This window comes from Heteronotia binoei, chromosome 21, assembly GCF_032191835.1.
Source record: "Heteronotia binoei isolate CCM8104 ecotype False Entrance Well chromosome 21, APGP_CSIRO_Hbin_v1, whole genome shotgun sequence".
Lineage (NCBI taxonomy): Eukaryota > Metazoa > Chordata > Lepidosauria > Squamata > Gekkonidae > Heteronotia > Heteronotia binoei.
Window position 1 is genome coordinate 114,171,596 of NC_083243.1, and position 24,401 is coordinate 114,195,996.

Below are 24,401 nucleotides of genomic sequence, written 5' to 3' on the forward strand. Positions count from 1 at the left end.
CCCCTTATGTTAATGTTTGTATATGTATGCAGGTGTACTGACTAGAACATGAGTCTGATGTAAAGTGTGTTGCCAGGACTTCCAGCTGTAATAAATATTTAAATGAGGTCCTCCCAGGAACTGGGCTTGAGCTTTGCTTTAGGAGTTGCTGCTTTTCCTTCATATTATTTAGCATACGCTCAATTCCTTGTTTGGCAGCTGTTAAATAGTATACTCATTGAACTGAATGAAAATAAACAATATGGCAGGTTTAAAAATTGTGGCATGGGGAATACAGCCTCATATCTTTGTTTTTAAAATATTCAAATTATAATGGAGTAACAACACACTCTCTTTCCTTTAATTGTGTTCAGGTAGGAAAATGCCATGGCAATAATTAATTAATGCATGAATTTTTAAAAAAGCTATACATAATATCTCTTTTCAGATTGCTAGCTTTAGTTGATGACTTCTGTCTGAGTACAGGCAAAGGTTATACCTCTTTATAGTAGGTATCAGGGAATGTGCCTTGAAGTAGTTCAAATCATTCCTCATGGATTGGACTCAGAGTTGCTATTGGAAACCAGTTGTCATCAGTGTGTAACATACCTTGTGGGGGTCCACAGTTATCCCCTATGCTTTTCAATCTCTATGAAAAGCCATTAGGGACAAATCATTAGTAGTTTGGGGGTTGGTTGTGATCAATATGCTGATGATATTCAGCTTTATATATCCTTATCCAAATGTCCTGCCAATGTGGTGAAGGTCCTGAATGACTGCCTAGTTGCTGTGGTTAACTGACTTAAAGTGAACAAACTGAAACTAAACCCTGAAAAGACAGAGGTAATGCTGGTTGGGAAGTTGAAGGTCTTGAAGGACCTTGTTCTCCCCACTTTTGATGAAGTTCAACGGACCATTGCTGACTTAGTTTTAAAAGCCTTGGGGTTATACTGGATCCAACCCAATTACTGGGAGGGAAAATTAGTCCAGTTCCAAAAACACTCTACCAGCAGCCAAGCCCTTAAGATGGCCCCTTATCTTGAGACCGCTGAACTGGCCACCAGGATCTATACCACAGTAATATCAAAACTAGATTACTGTAATGTACAATGTTGGTCTCCCCCCCCCCCCAAAAAAAAAAAAAAACCAATTCAGAAACAAATAAAGGTAAACACTGTGGGTTTTTTAATTGGAAAAGTTATGTTCTTTTGGAATGTCTCAACGCAAAAGTTTTTTCTCTTTTTCAGCAACTCTACTCATATTTCCTTTTATTTGTTTGCACGCAACACTGTACTCAACTCCTGCTAAAATTGCTCGTTAAAAACATTGGAAGGGGGAGAGATCTTTCCCAGCATGGCATTATTGGAATGATCTTTTTCATGTGTCTTTAATTGTCTGAATGAAAGAAATGCTCCTTTCTTTGCATTTTCACAGTGAATTGCCTTGGTGTTCATGCTAATATCAACTGAGATTTTTTTAAGGTGACATTGTGATACTGTTACTACAGTGTGACTATATAAGTGGCAAGTGTTTTTTCTGCTCGCTCACTAGCACCTGAAAAGTTCTGAAGTCTTTCCTCTTCCTCCAAGCAGTAGGGGGCCAATTAGTCTTCAATGTAGATGACTGCAGATGACCCAGTAACTTCCAGCAGTTAGCATTGCCAAAAGATCCAAGTATTACACTATTCTGGAGTGGTGCTGTATAAATGCTTTTAAGTATAACATTATATTATTCCTGAGCAAAAGTGTAGTATTGCGTTATTCTTCAGCAGCACTATACATGCACCAAATATTTTTAAAAGAATGGCAGAGAATCATGAAGGTGGGATAACAACAGCGGGGTGATGGTGTTGATGGAATCCACAGCTGCTGTGAAAAGGAAACCACAAGGGGGGAGATTATCCTGTTGTGTGGAATCTGTGTTGGAAGTGGAAACTGCAAAACAGTTGCACTGACAACATGACTGCCATGGGGAGTGGGGAGGGACCCTCTGTGTGGCATCAGCCTTTGTCTTGAAATATCAGAAAAAATGTTGGCAGTGTGACTGATTTTTCACTAGGTGTCTCTGCTGCACAATGTTCAGAGTAAGAGCGCCAAAACCAAATGTTGTTTCCATATGATTAAAACACACTTCTATGAGTTTATATTCCTCTTTCTTCTCAAGTTGTAGACACTGGTATCTTTACCCCTCACTCCCAGATGTACTTATTTTGATACAAGACTGCTTGGGTTAACAAGTTTTGCTTCTATTTCAGTTTGCTTGGAATATGGGCTCTCTTCCTGTTCAAATTAGAGCTACTGCTTTGTTACTGAAGTTTGAAAGTTTGCAAGATCCAATCTTATAACACTAAAGACACCTAGAATAGTAACATCTAAGTTGTATTAATAGTGGATGATCCTGAACTGACTAAGCATGCAGCAACAGATTAAATCCACTGCTCAGATATAGATCATAACATGATGTGGACATCTTCTGCATGGTTTGTTGCATCTGTAAAAAGTGCTGTATGTTTCAGAATACTTTTTATCTATGTTTTTTAACTCCCTCCCTCCATAGTAATGAGATCTACATTGCTCCATCTGGTGTCCAAAAAGAAAGAATTCAGGTAACATTTTTAAACTTCTAGTCTCATCCTTGGAGATCCATCTACGTGCTTATATTATCCATGTTTACATAGAAGCAGGTCTGTACAGTGAAGTTTACATATGTGGGTGCTATCAGGTCACAAGTTATGGAGGCCCCAGCAAGGGTCTTTCAAGACAAATAAGAAGCAGAGGTAGTTTGCCATTGCTTTCCTTTGCACAAACTTCTTTAGCAATCTCCCATCTTAAGTACCAACCCTGCTTAGCTTCTGGAATCTGAATTGGTCATTAGATAGAATTAGATCATTCTGCCTACAAAAGTATAAAATGAAACATGATTAATCAACAAAAACTTGAAAATGCACTGTACTGCAGCATTTTTCCTGTGTTTATGTAAATTTTCTGATTAAATATTTAATTAGTGCTATATGTATTTCCTAAATTTGCATCTGTGTTAGAATCAAAAGGAATCTCAGCTTTGTTTGCTTGTAACCCTTGAAAGAGTAGAGTCTGAAAATGGATGGTTATTCCAAGACTGCAATATTTGCAAAAAAAAAGACACTCCTTAATCAGAACACTTATTAAATTGAAATAAAACACAATATAAAGAAAATATAATTAATCAAACAGCATGTACAGTGTTATTTTCTCTCAATATACCTCCTTTTAAATGAAGGTTCTTTTAAAATAAAGGGTTTATCAAATAGCATGTTAAGTGTCGTCATTACTCTTGACAGTTGACATATTTCTCAAACAGATTTGTGATTTTTTTGGATCTCCATCATTTCACTCTGGATGTGTGTTATGTATCTATAAATAATACATTATGAATAATAAATTATATTAGAATGTCTAAACCAAAGAGAACAGGTCATCATGAGGAAAAATATATGTATACGAGTGCTTTCAGGGTTTTGCTTTGTTATAGCCTGAAGATATGTTTGTGTGTGACATAGAAGAACGGGACATCAGTGGGCCTCCACCACACAAGAAATTGAAGAAGAGTCAGTGTACTCCACTCTTCATGAACGCTTATACCATGAGAGGTATGCAGTGTTGATGAAAAAAATCAGACCATTGGGTTGGATTCAATTACCCCAACCACATGCATGTGCATACGCATGCACACACACATACATCTTGAAATGTTACTCCTAAGGCTTGGAGGACCCTCAGAAACAAAGCTGAGGCAGTATTGGGAATGGAGCAAGGAGAGTGAATTGTTCCTTCACATAAAAGCTTATGCTTGGGGGAGGTGATTTCTGGCTATTTGTTCTCAAGCTGCAGTCTACTGCACCATTTCCAATTTTGCTCCCAGGGGTTCTCCATCCTTCATAGGGGGAGAGATTTGTTCAGTTCATGGGACTTTGGTTCCAGCTCTGAGTATGAAGGAAAGTGCATATGATTGATAAAATAGAGATTTGTTTACCATAGGTTTGGATGGTAAGTAGTTATACCAAATATTGTCCGAGAACTGCAGCAATCTAAAGCCTTTCTTTTGTTTTATAGGTAAAAGGCAATTGTAGCAAGCGCTAAAATACCATGTAATTGCTATGCAAGTTACTGGCTGCTATATTGTGTTATCACATAATGTTCATGAGCATTCATCCTACCGAAGAGAAAGTCATTAGTCTAAACACATTGACAATTGATCCACATGGTTATAGTAGGCTTAGGGAAGATCTGACAATTGGGCCTGGGAGATGGAATGTTATGCTGCGAGTACTATATTCTAGAAGTACAGCAGCTGTCCTGCCTGAGTTGCTGCATTCCCCAGTATTAAAATCTTTGGGGAAAATAAATAAGGAGTATTATAATGGGCATTAATTATGTGCATCTTATTTTCTTAAAAATTAAAATCCCAAATCATGCTAATAAAAAGTTAATACACTACTGAGATCAGTAAGTACTGCTGTTCTCTTGTTCATGCACTTACTTGTTAGTTTTCTATTAATATTCCAGGCCAGTATTGATTAAACACATGGAGTATTGCTTGTGTTCTTTTCTGGAAATTTTGATTTTTCTTTTATTAATACACAGTCCCGCCAATTCCCCATATTTTTGTATTTTAGCTAACAACAAAGGTGTGACTTGTATGGCATTTTCATTTATAAACATTATATCATCTGCAAATGCTCTATATTTGTAAGTAAATCCTTTTACTTTTAATCCTTCTATTTCTTTATCTTCTTGGATTTGCATCAGTAAGATTTCAAGAGTCATTATAAACAACAGTGGGGAAAGCGGACAGCCTTGTCTTGTACCTTTGCTAATTATCATGTCTTCTGTAAGATCTGCATTTATACATAGCCTTGCACATTGTTCAGTATATATTGCTTTTATCATCCTTATAAAGTTTTCCCCCAACTCCATTTTCTCCATTACTGCAAACATACAGTCCCAATTTAAATTATCGAATGCTTTCTCTGCATCCGCAAAGAATAATGCTACTTCCTCTTCTGGATGTCTTTCATGATATTCTACAATATTTACAACAGTTCTAATATTGTCTCTTATTTGCCTTTTGGGGAGAAACCCTGCTTGATCTTCCTTTATAAAATTTATCAAATATTGTTTAAGCCGTTCTGCCAAGATTCTTGTATATATTTTATAGTCATTATTTAATAGTGAGATTGGTCTATAATTTTTTACATTTGTGACATCTCTATCTTCCTTTGGAATCAACGAAATAACAGCTTCCTTCCATGTATTTGGTATTTTCCCTTTTATTCTTATTATGTTCATCAATTTCTGAAGTTTCGGAATTAACTCCTCTTTGAAGGTTTTAAAAAATTTAGTTGTATATCCATCTGGCCCAGGTGCTTTTCCATTTTTCATTGCATTAATTGCTGCTTCAATTTCTATTTTTTCAATTGGATCATTCAAGACTTTTCCCATATTTTCTGTTAAGGGTGCTATTTTAATCTTTTGTAAATACTCTTCCATCTATTCTTTCTTTATTTTAACACCCTTAAATAATTTGGCATAATACTTAAAGAATTCTCTTTTTATTCCTTCTTGATCTACCACCTCTCTTCCCTCCACTACAATTTTATTAATAATTTTACTTTCTCTCTTTTTCTTCCATTGCCAGGCCAAATATTTCTAGGTTTATTCGCTCCCTCGAAAGATTTCTGCTGCAACCTTTTCAGATTCCATTCCAGTTCTTTATTTAACAAATGTCTCATTTGTGTTTGTAATATTGTAATCTCCCTCATAATTTTCTTTTTCCCTGGCCTTTTTCTCAGTTCCCCTTTTTTTCCCTTTATTTCATTTTGAATGTCCAGCATCTGTTTTTCTTTTGCCCTGTTGTCTTTATAGCTGTACATTTTATTTACACTGCAAATACATTGTAATTTCTAATTTCACAAGGCTTTTCAGAAACACAAGTTATACTTCAAGAATATACAAAAAGGATGTGTTTATTATGTTCAGCAGAGAGGGATGTTTCTCAGTAGTAGTGAGCTTGCTTTGCATTCAGAATACCACAGGTTCCATCTAACATCGTCAGGGAGAGGGTATCAGGAAACAAGCGATGAGAAATAAATGCTTTGTGGCAATTTGCAAGTCATATATTCTTCCCTTAACTTGTTTTCTTAGGGGCAGGGGCAGTGATCCATACTCACTCCAAAGCAGCTGTTATGGCCACTCTTCTCTATACAGGAAGTGAGTTCAGGATTACTCATCAGGAGATGATTAAAGGAATCAAGAAATGCACTACTGGAGGATATTTCAGGTAATTTTCTACAGATAAGGTTTGCTGGTTCCTAGTGCCTTTTCCTTCATATATAGATTTCAGAATTATCTCTCAATTAATACCTAAGTAATTGGAAATTATATATCAAAGTTGGTACAAAATAAATAAATGTTTCTTTTCTTTTTACTAAATAAATATTTTTTTCTTTTTACTTAAAAAAAATGTGTACCAATGTTTTCCTGTTGGCTGAACAGAAATTAAAGAACAGTACTTGGTGATTTCCCCAAAAATATAAGACATAAACCAGCTTTTAAAATCTTGGTTAACAAGTACAGTTACAAGCATGGTAGCAGTTCCTAATAACCTCACACTTTTGATGCCTGTATGCTTTTAATTGGCGTTTTAGCAGTAAATAGGAAATGGGAAAATAATGAAAAAGTACGTTATATGCCTGCAGAAGTATCACAAATACACTACTGGTCTTGTACTAAAGGCATATATTCTAGGTTATATGAAAGTATTCTAGTATTATGCTATGGCTAAAACCATATATAACAATGATATATGTTATCTCCTACTTTAAAACATGAAGCTCAAACATTTATTTGTTTTTTTTATTTTTTGTTTTGTATAAAATTACCGCAAAAAATACTGTATGTTATGTTTTATTTATAATTTCAGGAATGTTCCCAGTATCTGTATAGGCAGTATTCTGCTAATTCTAATTCCATTTTTTTTTAATTCCAGCTAATCTTAATCCCACTTTGGTATTCATTATGCAAATTCCACTGATCAACACAGTATATCTTCTTCACAGAGCCAAAATTCTTGGGATGCTATAGGTACTCTGCTAGCAGACAATTATGATTGGGATCCTAACAGTTTTATGGAAGTCAGATCATATTTTTGTTAACTTCCATTCAAAATACAAAAATTCAGGAATATTCAAGGAAATGATTGCACAATGTATAATTTGGAATACACTGTCAAAGTGCATGATGATGATGTCCACTGGTATAAATACAGAGCTTAGAAATTTGTTTGACAGATCTGTAACTTAGAGCTGCTTGCAGTCATAGCAAGAAGACAACTTTTCCATTCTCACCTTATGACTCACTACTATTGCAAGTGATTGATAACATGGATTAATATTGCCCTGTTTGTACTTTCCTGTAGCATTTGGCTGGCCACTGTTTGCAGACAGAGAGTGTGATCCATTGCTCACTTTCTGCCAATAAATGGGCACTTCTGCCAGCAAAGGGGTGTGTGATTTTCACCACTTCCCCAGTTACAGACCACCCACTTTCCACCCCCATTTTGGCTCAGCATGAGTTTCAGAGAAATTTTTCTGAAAACGAAGTTACTTCAGAAGAAGAGGCAGGTTTGGGGAAGTGCCCTGGAAGTGACATCACAGGAAAAGGTGGAGTTTTGGTTTTGGTGGAGTTTTGGTTCAGTGTGCCCTGGAAGTGATATCACTTGGCCCTTGACCTGAAAGTGACACCACAGGAAATAACATAATTCCTATCTCCTGGCTCCACCCCCAAATTTTAGTGGGCCATGAAGGAGAAGTGTGAAAATAACCGGGCCACGGGAAATAAAAGTTTGGGAAACCCTGCGGTATACTATTGGCAGCCAGTGCAATTCTTGCAGTGCCGGCTGTATGTGCTCCCACCTGGGCAGCCCCATTAACAGCCTGATTGCTGCGTTCTGCACTAGCTGTATTTTCCGGGTTCGTGACAAAGGCAGCCCCATGTAGAGGGCATTACAGTAGTCCAATCTTGAGGTGACCGTTGCATGTATCACAGTTGCCAGGTCGCTACGGTCAAGGAAAGGAGCCAACTGTTTCGCCCGGCTAAGATGGAAAAAGGCAGATTTCGCAGTTGCTGCTATCTGGGCCTCCATTGTCAGGGGGGACTCCAGTAGCACCTCCAAACTTCTGACCTTGTGTGCCGTTGTCAGTGGCGCACCGTCAAAAGTTGGTAGGGGAATCCCCCTGCCCAGTCCATCACGACTCAGGCAAAGGACCTCTGTCTTCATTGGATTCAGCTTCAGTCGGCTCAGTTTGATTTTTAAAAAGTGTTATTGATTTAAACTACAAAGAAGCATTGCAGATACATAAAAAAGAGGGGAGAAGGAGTCTTGATGGAATGGGGAAAGCAGAAACAGAAACCAGTACATATATATCAATTATAATTCCACTTCCCAATAAAATGCTCTGATCATTCTACCTACAAGTATAAATATCTCCTTAAATATTACCTTCCTTTCTTCCTTTAGCAGACTAAAAAAAAGGAATACTTTCTTTTAATAAACTAGTAAAGCAATGTAAATCTAGACACTTCTTCTTAAACACAAATTAAATATAAACAGTTAAGAAAAAAGATTTTTTTCTTTCAAAACTGTCCCAATGCCAATTTTATCTTACTTAACTTAAACCTATTATAAGCACAAATTAAATGGTTGATTTAGCGAAATCATTTAAAAAGCACATAAGAATAATTTCTTTATCCTTAGGAAATTACATAAAATACAACTAAATATTTTGTCTATCTATATCTAAGTCATTTCTCCTGATAACATATTAAAAACAGGTCTGCCAAATTACCAAGTCTACCCAGTTCCACAGCAGTTATGCTATCTGTCTTTTCAACCTTTGATCTTATATTTATATCATTATAGACAATCTCACTAAATAGACAAACTGTAAATACATCTACTATATAGAGAAATATGTTAACTGCACTCATTAACATTTCTGCTTCAAAATCTCCCTTATTCTTTTAAAATCTTAACATCTGTTCATTATTAATGGTTACATGTTTATTTATTCACAAGGGAAAGAGGGAAAAAAACCAAAAGAACCCAGATTCCAGTCCTTCTTCCCAAAGATTAAAAAGTTTTAAGTTCCTTTGATTTCTGCACCCATATTGCATCCGAGGCAGCCCATTTAATCACATTCTGTCTTTTGATATCACATTTCACGTCTTAGTCAGAGTTCCTTGTCCAGCCATTCACCAAAGCAGAAAAAAAAATCCCAAATCCTTTTTCTGAAATGCTTTCCAAATCCTGATTTGTTGATTGGAGTGCAACTTTTCTCTTCTCAACATGGCCTGCCCCCTCAACCTCAGGGGGAAGAATTCATTGCCATCTTTCCCTCTCAGCTTGATTTCACTGCATCTTAATTTCCGGTCAAGTTTTGAAAATGCGTCACAAAAGAGTATATTACTTTTCCTTTGTTTATTTCTGAGAGTATCACTTTCCCCTTCCACTTTCACTGCCATCAATATACTCTCTTTAGAACTGGACCCCTGTAGGTTTGCAATTTCATTAGCTTTCAGCATAAAACATTCAATTTGATCATTAAGGAGCTGCATAAATGAGATAAGATCTTCCTTCAGAGAGATAAGATTTGAACAAATATCTTTTCCATGTCACAATTCATTAAAAAGTGCCATTTCTAATATCAAACTCAGTCTCTTAAATCAGATTTTAAATTCGCTTCAAGCTCCTATTAATCCCCGTTCCACAACAGCTTCAACTGAAGTTTTAAAAACCCTTCTTTCAGATACAGTCAGGCGATAGAGACAGAACACTCTGCAATATAACTCCTTTGTGCTCATATCGTATTGCAACTTCTTAGTAAACTCTTTGATGTATATATGTCCAATTATAGTCCGGGTCAATTTTAGTGATTATATTCAATCCAGTTTAAGTAATTAAGACTGCTCATGACATTATGAGGCCTCTTCTAAATGCTTTGACCTGATCTTTTGTAGTTATGCAGAGTGACACATCAGGGAGTAGAATTAGAAAAAACACCTACATGTTAAGTAGAGTCATAGCTTTAGAAGTAGAAAAATGCTTCTTCAAAGTTGTACTGGAGAAAGTGAAAGCAAAAAGCTATCGGGCATTCTTTTTCTGCTGGTATGCCAGCTTTCATGGCCGTGGAGCTTCAGAACGAACAGAGAGCACAGAGGGCAGTTGCTGCTCTCCCCCCCCCCCCCGTAAAAGTCCCATGCCAAAGAAAAAGCCCCTCCAATGGCCAGACTCAGAGTTGCTGCAGAGAGACGATCTGCAAGCAACTCTGAAGCCAAGATGACGGATCCCGGAAATTCTAGTCTGCTCAGTTTAAGCCATCCTGCCACAGCTTGCAATGCCTAGTCCAGGTTTTCTGGGACATCATCAGATTGGCCATCCATCAGTAGATAGAGCTGGGTGTCATCGGTGTACTGGTGGCAACCCAGCCCATACCTCAGGGCAATCTGGGCAAGGGGTCGCATGTAGATGTTAAACAACATCGGGGATGGACCCGCCCCTTGAGGTACACCACAGTTGAGCATGTATCTCTGAGATGATTCTTCCCCAATTGACACCCTTTGTCCCCGACCGCAAAGGAAAGAGGAAAGCCACTGTAAGGCCAACCCTTGGATCCCTGCGTTGGCAAGATGGTGGGACAGCAACTGATGGTTGACTATATCAAATGCAGTCGATAGGTCTAACAACATCAGTACTGCTGAACCACCCCAATCCAGATGCCGCTGGTGGTCATCCACCAGGGCGACCAAACTGTCTTCATCTCATGGCCTAGACGGAAGCTGGACTGGTGGGAATCTAGGATGGAAGCATCCTCCAGAAAGCTCTGTAACTGTAGTGCTACTGCCCTCTCAATAATTTTATCCCAAAAGGGTAAGTTCGAGACCAACCGGTAGTGTGCCAATTCGGCCAGATCTAAAGTGGACTTTTTAAAGAGAGGGCGGACTACTGCCTCTTTAAGAGACGTTGGAAAAAGTCCTTCCAAGAGACATCTATTTACAATATCCTATATAGGATATTGGAGCTCTCCCTGGCAAGCTTTAATTAGCCAGGATGGGGAAGCGTCCAGGTCACATGTTGTTGGGCGCACAGTAGAGAGGATTCTGTCAACTGTCTCCAAACTGAGCAATTTAAAATGATCCAAAGCTGGTCCAGAAGACAGGCACGGAGCCTCAAGCTCACCTACTGTTTCAACTGTGGCGGGGAGGTCGTGGCGGACTGACGAGATCTTCTGTGAAAAAATTTGCAAAAGCCTCACAGCTGATATTCAATTCCCTAAGATTTGGCCTGCCTTGTGGCAGGGTAGTAAGCATCCAAATTATACTAAACAGTTGTGCCGAGCACGAAGTCGCAGACGCAATCTTAGCCGCAAAGTAAGCTTTCTTTGTGGTTTTGACTGCCATCTCATAGGACCTCATACACTCTCTATAAGATGTTCCAGTTGCTTCGTCTCAAGTCCATTGCCACTGTCTCTCCAGCTTTCTGAGCCCTTGTTTCATCAGCCGCAGTTCCAGGGTGTACCACAGTGCTAGCTTAGAACAGGGGCACAGAGGGCACTGTGGTGCAGTCTTGTCAATGACCCTGGAGAGTTGGCCATGCCAGGACTCAATTAGAGTTGCCAGGGGGCCAGGGATCCCGAAGAACCATCTGGAATCGCACTGGGTCCATCAGGCTCCGCAGGCGAGCCAAAATATGCTCGCCGCCTAAATGGGTTTGAGGTGGGACATCCATACAAGCCTTTAGGGCATAGTGGTCCAACCATGGCACTGCTTCTGTTGTAACCTGGTCCACTACAACTCCTGCTGCAAAGATCAAATCCAGCATGTGTCCCGCCTGGTGAGTGGGTGCTGTAACAAATTGGGAGAGTCCCAGTGTCGCCATGGATGACACTAGGTCCGCCGCCTGATTGGAGTTCGCATAATCAGCTTGGACATTGAAATCACCCAGGATCAAAAGCCTTGGGTGTTTCAATGTCCAGCCTGTTACGGCCTCCAACAGGGACGGTAAGGCGCTGGCTGGTGCATTAGGCAGACGGTACACCAGCCATATCGTCAACCCCTCCCCAACATCCCATGCCAAACCGACATATTCAATGCCATTGATCTTTGGTGACAGGAGCGCCCAAAAGGAGTAAGCCTTCCATATGAATAGAGCCACCCCTCCCCCCCGCCCACTAGTTCATGATTGGTGAAAGACTGAGTATCCTGGGGGAGCCACTCGGGAGAGGGCTACAGTCTCCCCATCTCGTACCCAGGTCTTAGTCAAGTAAACCATGTCCATATCCTGCTCGAGCAGGAAGTCTCAAAGGACTGAGGTTTTAAGAACATAAGAGAAGCCATGTTGGATCAGGCCAACGGCCCATCAAGTCCAACACTCTGTGTCACACAGTGGCAAAAAATTTTATATACACACATACACTGTGGCTAATAGCCACTGATGGACCTGTGCTCCATATTTTTATCTAAAACCTTCTTGAAGGTGGCTATACTTGTGGCCGCCACCACCTCCTGTGGCAGTGAATTCCACATGTTAATCACCCTTTGGGTGAAGAAGTACTTCCTTTTATCCGTTTTAACCTGTCTGCTCAGCAATTTCATCGAATGCCCACGAGTTCTTGTATTGTGAGAAAGGGAGAAAAGTACTTCTTTCTCTACTTTCTCCATCCCATGCATTATCTTGTAAACCTCTATCATGTCACCCCGCAGTTGACGTTTCTCCAAGCTAAAGAGTCCCAAGCGTTTCAACCTTTCTTCATAGGGAAAGTGCTCCAGCCCTTTAATCATTCTAGTTGCCCTTCTCTGGACTTTCTCCAATGCTATAATATCCTTTTTGAGGTGCGGCGACCAGAACTGCACACAGTACTCCAAATGAGACTGCACCATCAATTTATACAGGGGCATTATGATACTGGCTGATTTGTTTTCAATTCCCTTCCTAATAATTCCCAGCATGGTGTTGGCCTTTTTTATTGCAAACGCACACTGTCTTGACATTTTCAGTGAGTTATCTACCACGACCCCAAGATCTCTCTCTTGGTCAGTCTCTGCCAGTTCACACCCCATCAACTTGTATTTGTAGCTGGGATTCTTGGCCCCAATGTGCATTACTTTGCACTTGGCCACATTGAACCGCATCTGCCACGTTGACGCCCACTCACCCAGCCTCAACAGATCCCTTTGGAGTTCCTCACAATCCTCTCTGGTTCTCACCATCCTGAACAATTTAGTGTCATCCGCAAACTTGGCCACTTCACTGCTCACTCCCAACTCTAAATCATTTATGAACAAGTTAAAGAGGATGGGACCCAGTACCGAGCCCTGCGGCACCCCACTGCTTACCGTCCTCCACTGCGAAGACTGCATTTATTATTTTTATTAGAGTTTTATTATTTATATAAGACTGTTTTATTATTTATGGACCTGGCATTACGAAACACCAATGACGGAGGCGAGTATTTCAACCTGGCCCCGCTACCTGCTACCCCTGCGATGGGACACAGGCTAGAAGGAGGCCGAGCTTCTCCATGTCTCAGCCTCCTTCTTTTATCACTACGTCTGTTCCCACCAGCATATCTTCCCCGGTCATCCCCTAGAAACATATATAGAAACAGGTAGGATAAAGATGATGTCAGACAAATGCTTATTTCCAAAATTCTGTAATGTGAACATGCTTGATATTTTGTATCTCTTTGATAATGTAATTATTTTTAAATTGAAACAATCTTTGTGCTTTATATAGAGATCATTTAGTGCTGTGGCATGTTGGAATTATGTAACAGAATTCTTCCCTTTCAGTGTTTACTAGAAGGAAGCAACATGATGATAACCTTAAAGAGAACATGTCTTCCACTGGGAATATAACAGCCACAACCACACCATTTTCCCCCCACAGATATGATGATACCTTAGTTGTTCCCATTGTTGAGAACACACCTGAAGAAAAGGACTTGAAGCAGAGAATGGTGCAAGCAATGAATGATTATCCAGATTCCTGTGCTGTATTGGTCAGGCGTCATGGAGTTTATGTTTGGGGAGAAACTTGGGAAAAAGCCAAGACAATGTGAGTACACCTAGAAAGAAAGCTGTTGTAGTGGTAGCCCTCATCTTCTACAAGTGCTGATCTGTAGTACATTCAGGTATAACTAAAGATTGCATGGAGATTTTAGGACCACCACAGATGACAGCCTCCCACCTCTGGTCTTCTTTTTCCTTCTAATTAGGTATGAATGGCTCTCATACACGTGGATGGCCTATACACCCAGACCAATACTCCCTTTAAGCTGTGGAGTCTTGTGAGGAAAAATTCTACTTTGTGAGCTACTGGCATTAAAGTTGTGAGCTACTGCATAAATTAGTTTGCTCTGGGGCCTTTTTTCCTGAGCTAAGAAAAAAGTGTGTTAGATGGAGGCTAAAAACCTATGAGGGGAGGGACGGTGGCTCATGGGTTGAGCATCTGCTTGGTAAGCAGAAGGTCCCAGGTTCAAGCCCCGGCATCTCCAACTAAAAGGGTCCAGGCAAATAGGTGTGAAAAACCTCAGCTTGAGACCCTGGAGAGCCGCTGCCAGTCTGAGTAGACAATACTGATTTTAATTGACCGAGGGTCTGATTCAGTATAAGGCAGCTTCATATGTTCATGAGCTAGTTCACAGTAACTCAGCTTAGAGGGACCACTGGCCCAGACATATTGTTCTGTCTTCATAATCCTTTTACAAATACTCCTGGTGATATAACCCCTCATTTCACAATAGCCTTAGAAATTTGAGCACAAACTGAAAACAATTATATCCTGCTTACCAAATGAGTATAATAAAAACTTCTAGCACCACACTGGCTTGAATAATGTTTTTGATGAAGGGAAAGGTATTACCAGATTAACCATTGCACAGATGGGGGGAGGGCACTGACATATTGTCATTCTGCTACAATCAAGGGTTGCTTAAATTATTTTTTTTTAAAAAATACACCATAATCTAGTTGCTGAACACAGATTTGTTTGTTCTGTTTTACATTTAAGGTGTGAGTGTTATGACTACCTATTTGATATTGCGGTACAAATGAAGCAACATGGCCTTGATCCTGCTACGGTTCCTAAAGAAGAAAATGGGATCATTTAATACTTTGACACTTTGTTCCGAGATGCCCTTAATGTGTCAGTACAATTTATCAAGGGGCTTTTTAGGCTATGGTATCTAAATAACTTGTCAGCATTTTATATAACATATTCTTAACTGTTTCAGAGCCACTTTGTTTCTAATTATGTCATTTTACCCTGTTTATTAAACCTTGAAGGCTTGTCAAGTCTGAGCTTCCATCTCTGTATTGATTTGCATGGGATCTGCCATATTCCACAGACAGCTGACAGTAATTTTGCCTTGGAGTCTTCCTTGTGATTCATATTATAGAATGTTTTTAGGCAGCACCTTCAAAATGTGAAGGTTTTGTTCCGTTGTGGTTTTAAAAAATAAAAAGCTGTATTGCTTTATGAACTGGTGTTTGCTAAGAAAGTGTTCTAATTAGTTTTAAACTAGAAAGTATTGAAAGACTGCTATAGAAAAAAGCATACCAAAACATTTGAAAAGTGTCAAAGTAATGCTCTCTTTACTGTCCAATTTAATAAGTTCAAATAAATTTTCCCATGCGTTGTTTTCCTTGATTTTTTTGACATGTGTAAAATACACAGTGCTGATCATAGGAGAAATTAGGGCTGGATTCAGGCAGGCAGCTCCCATGGCAGCTTCTCAGCTTTAAAAAAAGCATCACAGTTTGAGGCACCCCGGGGGGGCTAAGACGGCACACACCCAGCTGCCTAGACAGGCATTAGCAGCGAGCACCCCAGAGGAGTGGCCACACCACTCAAGCACATGGCAGGTGCTTTTCTGTTGACCCCAGCCGTTCAGATAGCTGGGAAAGGCACCAGGGAAGTGCTTCATTAATTTGCCACCAGAAAGTAACTGGTGGTTTTTTGAAGCAGACTGGAGCCTGTTAAGCCAAATTCCCCTCGAATGAAGTATAGGGGAATTTATCTAGGTGGGCAAAGATGGCAAATGCGCAGGGTCAGTAACCTATGTATATAGGAGTCTTTCTACCCAGGAGCCCTCTCAAAATAATGAGAAGATTTGATAAACTGAAATGGATTTTATTAGAAGAATAGTTCAAGCATACAAAAGAATAACATCACACAACAATCATACAGTCCTAGGAAAATGGAGGGGAAATTGGATAGTGAAACATATAAGGGAATAAACACAGAAAGGACTATACTTTTCCAATCTTTTTTTTTTCACAATAAAACATTTTATTGAACAGCACAAACATACAGTAATACAGTAATACAAACACTATATAAACATACAAACCTATAAACACATACATATAAGAAACAATAAACAGTCAATCCCTCTCCCCCACCTTGAGCTGGAGGGGCCTATCCAAAACACCATTTCAGGTTCCTCATATCCAATCCCATACTATTTATCCACGAGTATAGCGGGTCCCATGTTTTTTTACAGGTCTGTAAATCCCCCTCTTTTAGTCTTGTCGATAGCATATCAAGTTTTGCAGCTTCTAAGAGCTTAAATAAAAATTCGTTCTTGTCAGGTATTTTAAGGGATTTCCAATACTTAGCATATAACATCCTGGCAGCCGTCACAACATGCAATAATAGTTTTTTTGATGACTTTGATATTTTCTCTTTAACAATACTCAATAAATAAAGCTCTGGAGTATGAAAGAATCTTAATTTTAGAATTTTCTGACACCAATCATGGATTTGAGCCCAGAATTTTTTTGCGTGCTTACATTGCCACCATATGTGAAAGAGGGTACCCTTTATTCTACCACATTTCCAGCATTTGTTAGAATAATTCGTTTAAATCTTTGCCAATCTAGCTGGAGTCAGGTACCAACAATATGCCATCTTATAAAGGTTTTCTTTAAAAATCGCTGATTTAGTTAATTTAATATTTTGCCGCCAAATTTCATCCCGTTCCTTCAGTTCTATGTTAAAACCGAAATCTTTAAGCCATTTAATCCAATACTCTTTAACTACCTCGTCTTGCATTTTTTCCTTCAACAGCCAATTATAAATCTTAGAAATAAGTTTTACATCATCTTGTAAAATCATATCCAATTCATTTAATTTCTTATAAAACCCCATTACTTTATCGACTTGAAATTTTGAATTGATTTGCATCTTGGTCCACCAATCTAATTTGATGTTCTCTTCCTCTAATTTTAGTTTATGAGTGCTATCTAATAGTGCTCCATAATTATAATTAAGTTCCCAATTATAAACATTGGGATGTACTGAGGCTTCGACTGGGGATACCCAATGGGGTACATGTGTATAATATATTTTTTTTATTTCACTCCACACTTTGAAGATAGGCTTCCTTATTACATGTCTTACGAATATGTTATTTCCCAAAGGGGCCTGGTACCACATGTACGAATGCCAGCCTCGAGTTAGGCCGGCACCCTCTAATAGTAGAAGTCTTTTATTTTCTAGCAGGCACCATTCCTTGGCCCAAACCAAACAGGAGGCTCGATAATACAGTTTCCAGTCAGGTAGGGCTAAGCCTCCCCTTAGCTTACTATCTTGTAGGATTTTAAGCCTAATTCTTGGCTTTTTATTTTGCCAGATAAAGGCTGAGATGGCCTTATTAAGTTGCTGGAAAAACTTTGAGGTAATGAAATTGGGATCATCTGAAACAGGAAGAGTATTCTGGGTAACACATTCATTTTGATGGAAGCAACTCTGCCCAACAATGAGATTTGTAGATCTTTCCACCGAGCCAGATCATCTTGAATTTCTTTTAAGATTTTGTCGTAATTATCCTTTTGTAGTGACCTCAAATCGCTAGTTACATATATGCCCACGTACTTTACTTTCTTCTCGTGTTGAAACCCAGATTCTTTTTCCAGATAAGATATTTGGTCCTTTGTCATGTTTTGTGATATAAATTTCGTTTTCAGAACGTTTACCTTGAAACCAGATACTACGCTATAATGTTGAAGTCTCTTCTTATGCTGGGCTATAGAGTATATGGGATCTTCTATCGCGAGCAGGACATCATCGGCAAAAGCTTGGATCTTGAAGATGTTATCCTTAATTTTAATTCCTTTAATTTCCTCAACATCTTGAATACTGTTAATCAGGGGTTCTAAAGTCAAAATAAAGAGGAGTGGTGATAGTGGACACCCCTGTCTCGTGCCTTGTTGAATGCCAATCGCTTCTGTAACATGACCATTAATTTTTATATTTGCCTTTTGCTTGACATAAATAGCTTGCACGAGTTGAATAAACTTCTCCCCACATCCAATTGCCTTTAGTGATTTAAATATAAAAGACCAATTAACTTTGTCGAAAGCTTTTTCAGCGTCTAACATGATGCCTGCAAATTGTTTGTCTGGGTGTTGACGATAATATTCCAACATATTAAGTAAGTATCTTATGTTCTGGCACATCTTTCTGTCGGGGATAAATCCTGTTTGATCGGTATGGATTACCGATGAAATTACATTTTTAAGTCTGTTGGATAGAATCGTGGCATATATTTTATAGTCTGCATTTAAAACTGATATAGGTCGATAATTTTGACCTCTTGGGGATCAGTTCCCTTCTTATGAATCAGGGAGATTATCGCTTCAGTCCATGATGCAGGAATTTTAGCAGTTTCTTGGATATCTTCTATTACCTCCTTGTAAGGAATTAACAATACCTCTTCAAAAGCTCTAAAAAAATTCAATGGGCAAACCATCCGGGCCTGGAGACTTACTGATTTTCTGTTTTTTTAAGAGCTTCACTAATTTCGTACATTGAAATAGGTTCCTCTAATCTGTCTTTTTGTCCTTTCGTTAAATGTTGAATTTGGACCTGCTCTAAGTATTCTTCCTGAAGTTGTTCTGGGATGTCCTGTTTGGAATATAGATCTTTATGTATTATTTCTTTTATTTGAGTGATTTGGGAGACCTCATTATTTCCATTCTTAAGAGAAGAGATAGTATTTTTCGCCCTTTCCTTTCTTAGCTTGTAGGCTAGCCATCTGCTGGTCTTGTTAGCATGTTCGAAGTAGAATTGTTTTGCCCATTTCAAATTTTTCTCTACTTCTTCGGTGAGAATCAAGTTAATTTTATGTTGGATAGTTTGGATTTTTAGTTTTAATTCTTTAGTATTTTTTATCTTTTGTTGTACTTCCTGGTCTTTCAATTGTAGTAATAGGTCTTTATAAGTTTTCGTCTTTTCCTTCTTTCTCTTAGCTGAATAGCAGATTGCAATCCCTCTAAAAATGCTTTGAAGGTGTCCCATATAACTAACATCGAAGTATTTTTCTTCAAATTTTGTTGGAAGAACATCTGAATTTCTTTTTTGGCTTTTTCAATAAAGGTTTTCTCCCTTAATATTTGCAGATTAAGGGTCCAACGTGATTTGGGATGGAAGTCTTCCAAATTGATTTGTATGGGGTTGTGATCTGCATAGGTTTTTGGCAATATATGTGCTTAAGTAATTGATAGACCTAAGGCCGCTGATAGCCAGCACATATCAATTCGCAACCATCCCTTGTGTGCATGAGAATAAAAAGTGTAGTCCTTCGTTTGTGGGTTTTTGGCTCTCCATGCGTCAATCAAATTAAGTTCTTCTACCGTTTGGATAAAGGATTTGGGTAATACATTCCGGAATTTAATCGGTTTGATGGGGTCATGTTTCTTGTCCATGCTGGGCTCGAAAACCGCATTGTAATCCCCCACAATACAATAGTTATCTGCACTATATTCAAGCAATTTCTGATGTAGTAGAGTGTAGAATCTCTCTTGGCCATCACAAGGAGCGTAGATATTCCCCAGAATTGTTTTGCCACCATTAATTTCTACTTCTATTAAAACGATTCTACCTATCTCGTCGCTATATAGTAGTTTAGATTCAACATTTTCTTGCACATAAATCGCAACCCCTCTTTTTTTCTTTGAATCACAGGAACAGTAAAGTTGGCCTAATTTTTTGTTTTGTAAAAATTTTTTGTCATCTTTCTTAATATGTGTTTCCTGTATACACACAATTTGGGATCTCATCTTCTGTAACTGTAGAAAGAACTTCTTTCTTTTCTTAGGTTCATTTAGTCCGTTGACGTTGACTGAGAAGATCTGCAGGTCCCTTCTTGCCATCATTCTGGAGGGCATTTACTATCAGATATTTTCCGTTTTTCTTTTTGTGTTTGCGCCCTCATCTTAACTCTTCCATTTGTATTTTTAAGGGCATGATCTGGCCCCTCAGCCTGGTCTTCTCCGGATCCAGAATCTTGACTGTCAGGTTCCACAAATTTGGTCCAAAATTCTTCCATCTTCTCTAGCGTAGTTAGATTATATCTCCTTGATTGGTAGGAGAAGAAGACTCCCTCTGGAATCAACCATCTGTATTGTATGTTGTGTTTCATTAGCCAGGTAGTCATCTTCTTGTAACCAATGCGTCTCTGTCTTATTGACCAGGGTATGTCTTTAAGAACTTTAATATTCTTGTCACCCCATTTCAGGCCCTTTATTCTTGCCAATTTCAGTACTCTTTCGCAAGTTGAAGTTTGTGTGAATCTAACCTGGATTTCACCTGGGAGATTAAGTTTCTTAGTGTGGGTAGAGGCCACTCTTCTGACCAATTCGATATCCGCCTTGCCATTGACTAAAATGTTGTCTTCATCTGTTGTTAACAGCTTGAGAATTTTACTATCTAAATCCTCTCCTCTCTCCTCTGGAATATCTTGAAACCTCAAGAGATATGCTGCTTTGTCCATCTCCAGTCTTGCTATGTGATCTTCAAGCATACTCAGACTGGCCTGATTTTCTCTAGTGTTAGCCGACATGGCTGCCTCACGCTCTTCAAGTCTGTCAAACTTAGCAGAGAGCTCATGTACCTGCTGTGTGTTCGCCAACAGTTGTCTCTGAAATTTTCCCAGTTGTGCATTAGTTTTCCTGATCTCACCCATTAGGTCAGTCTTCACATCTTGCAACGCTGCTTGATTTTGCTGAAAGCCCATTGTCATTAAATTTTGCAGTTTATCTAAGGCCTCCTGACTAATAGCTGTGGTAGTTGGTTTGCTCCCCCCAGGTGGAGTAGATTGAACACCCTTCTTAATTTTAGCCTCCATTTCCAGGAACACAAAAGGTTGTACCTAACAGAAAAAATAATTCCAACCTTCCTCTAACAGGTATCTTGAACCAGAGTTATCTTATTGTTATTGCCTACTGCAATTTCCAAAACATTCAAATTGCTAGATATAACTGGTTATGTTCTATTATGGATAGTATATATTAAATATTACTTATACTATAATTAATTCAAATCAATCACGTTAATCAATCTGTTATCACTAATCAACTATCAATCAATCAACTAACACTAATTACCACTTATATTAATCAATTAGTTAATTAATCAGTTATACAATTAATCATCAATTCATCAGTTACTTAAATTCATTATTTAATTACTGCAAATACTTAGCATTACTTATATTACAACCCTCAGACCCCTTTCTTTCTTCTCTTCTTCTTTCTTCTGTTCTTCTTATCTTCTGTTCTTCTTGGCTTATTATTCGTTATTCTTATATAGTTCTGTCCTGTCTATGAGTTCTACTTCCTTTCTTCAGCCTCTGAGGTCTTCCATCTTTGTATGCCTTCAGTCACAAACTTTGTCCACCTAAACAACTTGTTAACAAGCACCGTCCCCGAAGCCAGTCAAAAAATAACGTAGCAGTAATGGTAACTATAAATCCAAACGAAAACCAAACGAAAACCACTCTTCAAGGGAGGGGTGGCCGCAAGGATGTTGCTAAGATCCACCCCTTCCTTGTTTGAGATCTTCTTCGCCACTAGCTCCGTCGGCTTCTCTCTTCCCTCAGCGTAGCTCAGCTGACCCAGCACGTCTCATTCCCATCAATTCCTCCCTGAACAGGCAGAGGGCGTCTCGCAACAGCCAACAGCTTACTCCTATTGCGTTCTACTTTCAGTTGAGCCCTCCGCTTTCCCTTCGCCGTCTATATTAAGTCTGCATCTTTACTGTAGCTTTCTAATTACGTCCGCAACCTTCCTTTTAGCCTTCTTGTCAATTATGTCTCTCAGCACCCTTCTCCAACCTTCTTCCACTTACAACTGCCAACCAATTTCACTTACAACTGCCCTCCAATCACTTCCTTCCAGTCCTGCTCCCGTCTGATTCAAGCGCCTCAGCTTCTCTTCCGCCTTCGTCTTCGTGTTCTCCCCGCTAAGCCTCTCTGCGTCGTTCACCATTCGCCTTTCTGGGGGAAGGGTCTATTGCTTGTCACTCACCGCTCCGGGGGATCCACTCACCCGCCAGACACCTCATCCTGCCAGAGACCTGGCAAGCCTGGTTTCGTTCTGCTCCGCTGGTCTCAGCCCTGACGGTGGTGCGCCGCCGCCATTTTCCTCTGTCGTCGTCTCTCCTCCCGGGCAGACACCAAAGTTTGTTGACCGAGGTAGGCTGCCGTTTATAGTTTGCCCCTTACTCGCCGCTCGTAATCGGGAAAGTTCCAAAAGTTCCAATAATGAGAGTTAGTTTCCCCTCTAACAGCTCATCTCTGGTGACCTAGTAAGACGCCGAAGCGTTAGCTAGCTCCGGACAAGAGACAGGTAAGGGATCTGTAGGGAAAGCCTCCACCTCCCCTAAAGTCTCCCAAACCAGCTCCCCAGTCTGTGAAGTGTCCCCTGACACTTCTTTGGAGGTATCCTCAAAAAGAGGAACCCCCCCGAGAGCTAGATAAACAGAGCACTCACCGGAGCTCAGTGAGAATGCTCTACTTCACTACGCCATGAACCGGAAGCCCCTATACTTTTCCAATCTTGAAGAATCCAGAAGAATGAGCCAAAAGCGAAGACCATAAAGTAAGGGGGGGAGCAAGAAAACTAGCGTATCTCGCAATAATGGACCCAGTACTGCTCAGGTAATTGGGGGTAGTTCAAACAGCAAGGGTGGGGGTACTGTAAGAGACACCGATCTGGCAAAAAAAATGGCCGCCTTATAGCCAAATTCATGTCCTAAGACAATGACATCACCCTGGAGATGGCTTCCAGGGGTTTGACAAAAGGATTAATGGGTGTTGATGGTTTTATATAGTGTAAACCATCGTAAAAATAAAGAGAACTACATGGGCAATCTAGCGCCATATTATTTACTATTGTGACACCGTTTATTGTTATACCATGATATTATATCATGCTTTGTAAGCCGCCCTGAGCCTGCCTTGGCGGGGAGGGCGGGGTATAAATAAAAACTTATTATTATTACCGTAACTATCACAATGGAAGTGGTCTACATGATAGGAGTAAGTCATTGACAGTGATCATCTTCCAAGATGTTTCATTGTGTCAGATGCTTGCCTGAATGGTCCCCAGGAAGTCTTTTGTTAGGTGTGAAGACGTGACAGCTAGTCTATTGTTAACTGTAGGCTTCTTTATTTGCATCTCCAAAGCATACCTGATCATGGGAATGTGATACGTGTTTTAGACATCTCCCTGGTATGGAGATCTGCAGGAATGACTGTTTTGGGACATCTCAGAAACATGGCTTCTGTCAGGGGCTGCTTCTGGCAGGGTCGTCTGGATGACAGGAGTGCAGTTGCTTTCTGCAGGGCTGAACAGCTCATCTGGGAAGCATGAACTGGAGTCCTCTTTGCTAGGCAAGCCTAACAGTCACGCAGTCACAGGCAGAAGCAGGAAGTTGGCAGACGCTTGGATGGAACACTGCTGCATAACTCCTATAGAATCAGCAAAACAACTGTGTATAGTACAAGTAAAAATAGAAGGAATATATATATATATGTATATATATATATAGTAATTTCAGTTCTATTTCTTATTTAAACAACTCTATCCATACAAAAGACACTACACTATAATAAATTACAAAACGGGTAGGATTCCACTGAATAGCATCTTCTCAGTTCAAGTCCATGCAAAAAATATCGGTTTATAGATCTTCCAAATATTTCAGAAATTTCTGTGTGGAATCCAACTCCCTTGAATGGTCTGGCTCAAAGGATAAAAGATTCTTCCTTAATATGTTTGTCGACTAGGAGTGCTTTTTCCAGAGTCTATCTTATTCTGTACAAAAATACAATTGATGTCAAATAAAATGTCTTACTGCATTGTCATCAGGCACAAGCTCTAGACCATTCAAGGGAGTTGGATTCCGTGCAGATTTCTGAAACGTTTGGAATATATATAAACATCAGTATTTTTTAGCATGGACTTGAACTGAGAGATGCTATTCAATGGAATCCTACCTATTTTGTAATTTATTATACTGTGGACTTTGGTATCTTTTTG

The 24,401-nt window shown here is 39.4% G+C and overlaps 1 protein-coding gene across 1 annotated transcript in view; it reads left to right on the forward strand.

The window, feature by feature from the left end:
- APIP (APAF1 interacting protein) overlaps positions 1 to 15,712 on the forward strand; it is a 30,873-nt gene extending 15,161 nt beyond the window's left edge. Inside the window, exons 3-7 of the mRNA XM_060261208.1 lie at positions 2,536 to 2,584; positions 3,490 to 3,607; positions 6,162 to 6,297; positions 13,963 to 14,130; positions 15,085 to 15,712. Of these exons, the coding sequence (XP_060117191.1) occupies positions 2,536 to 2,584; positions 3,490 to 3,607; positions 6,162 to 6,297; positions 13,963 to 14,130; positions 15,085 to 15,184 (571 nt within the window). The 3' untranslated portion in view covers positions 15,185 to 15,712. The remainder of the gene's footprint in view (positions 1 to 2,535; positions 2,585 to 3,489; positions 3,608 to 6,161; positions 6,298 to 13,962; positions 14,131 to 15,084) is intronic.
- Positions 15,713 to 24,401: the final 8,689 nt, after the last annotated feature.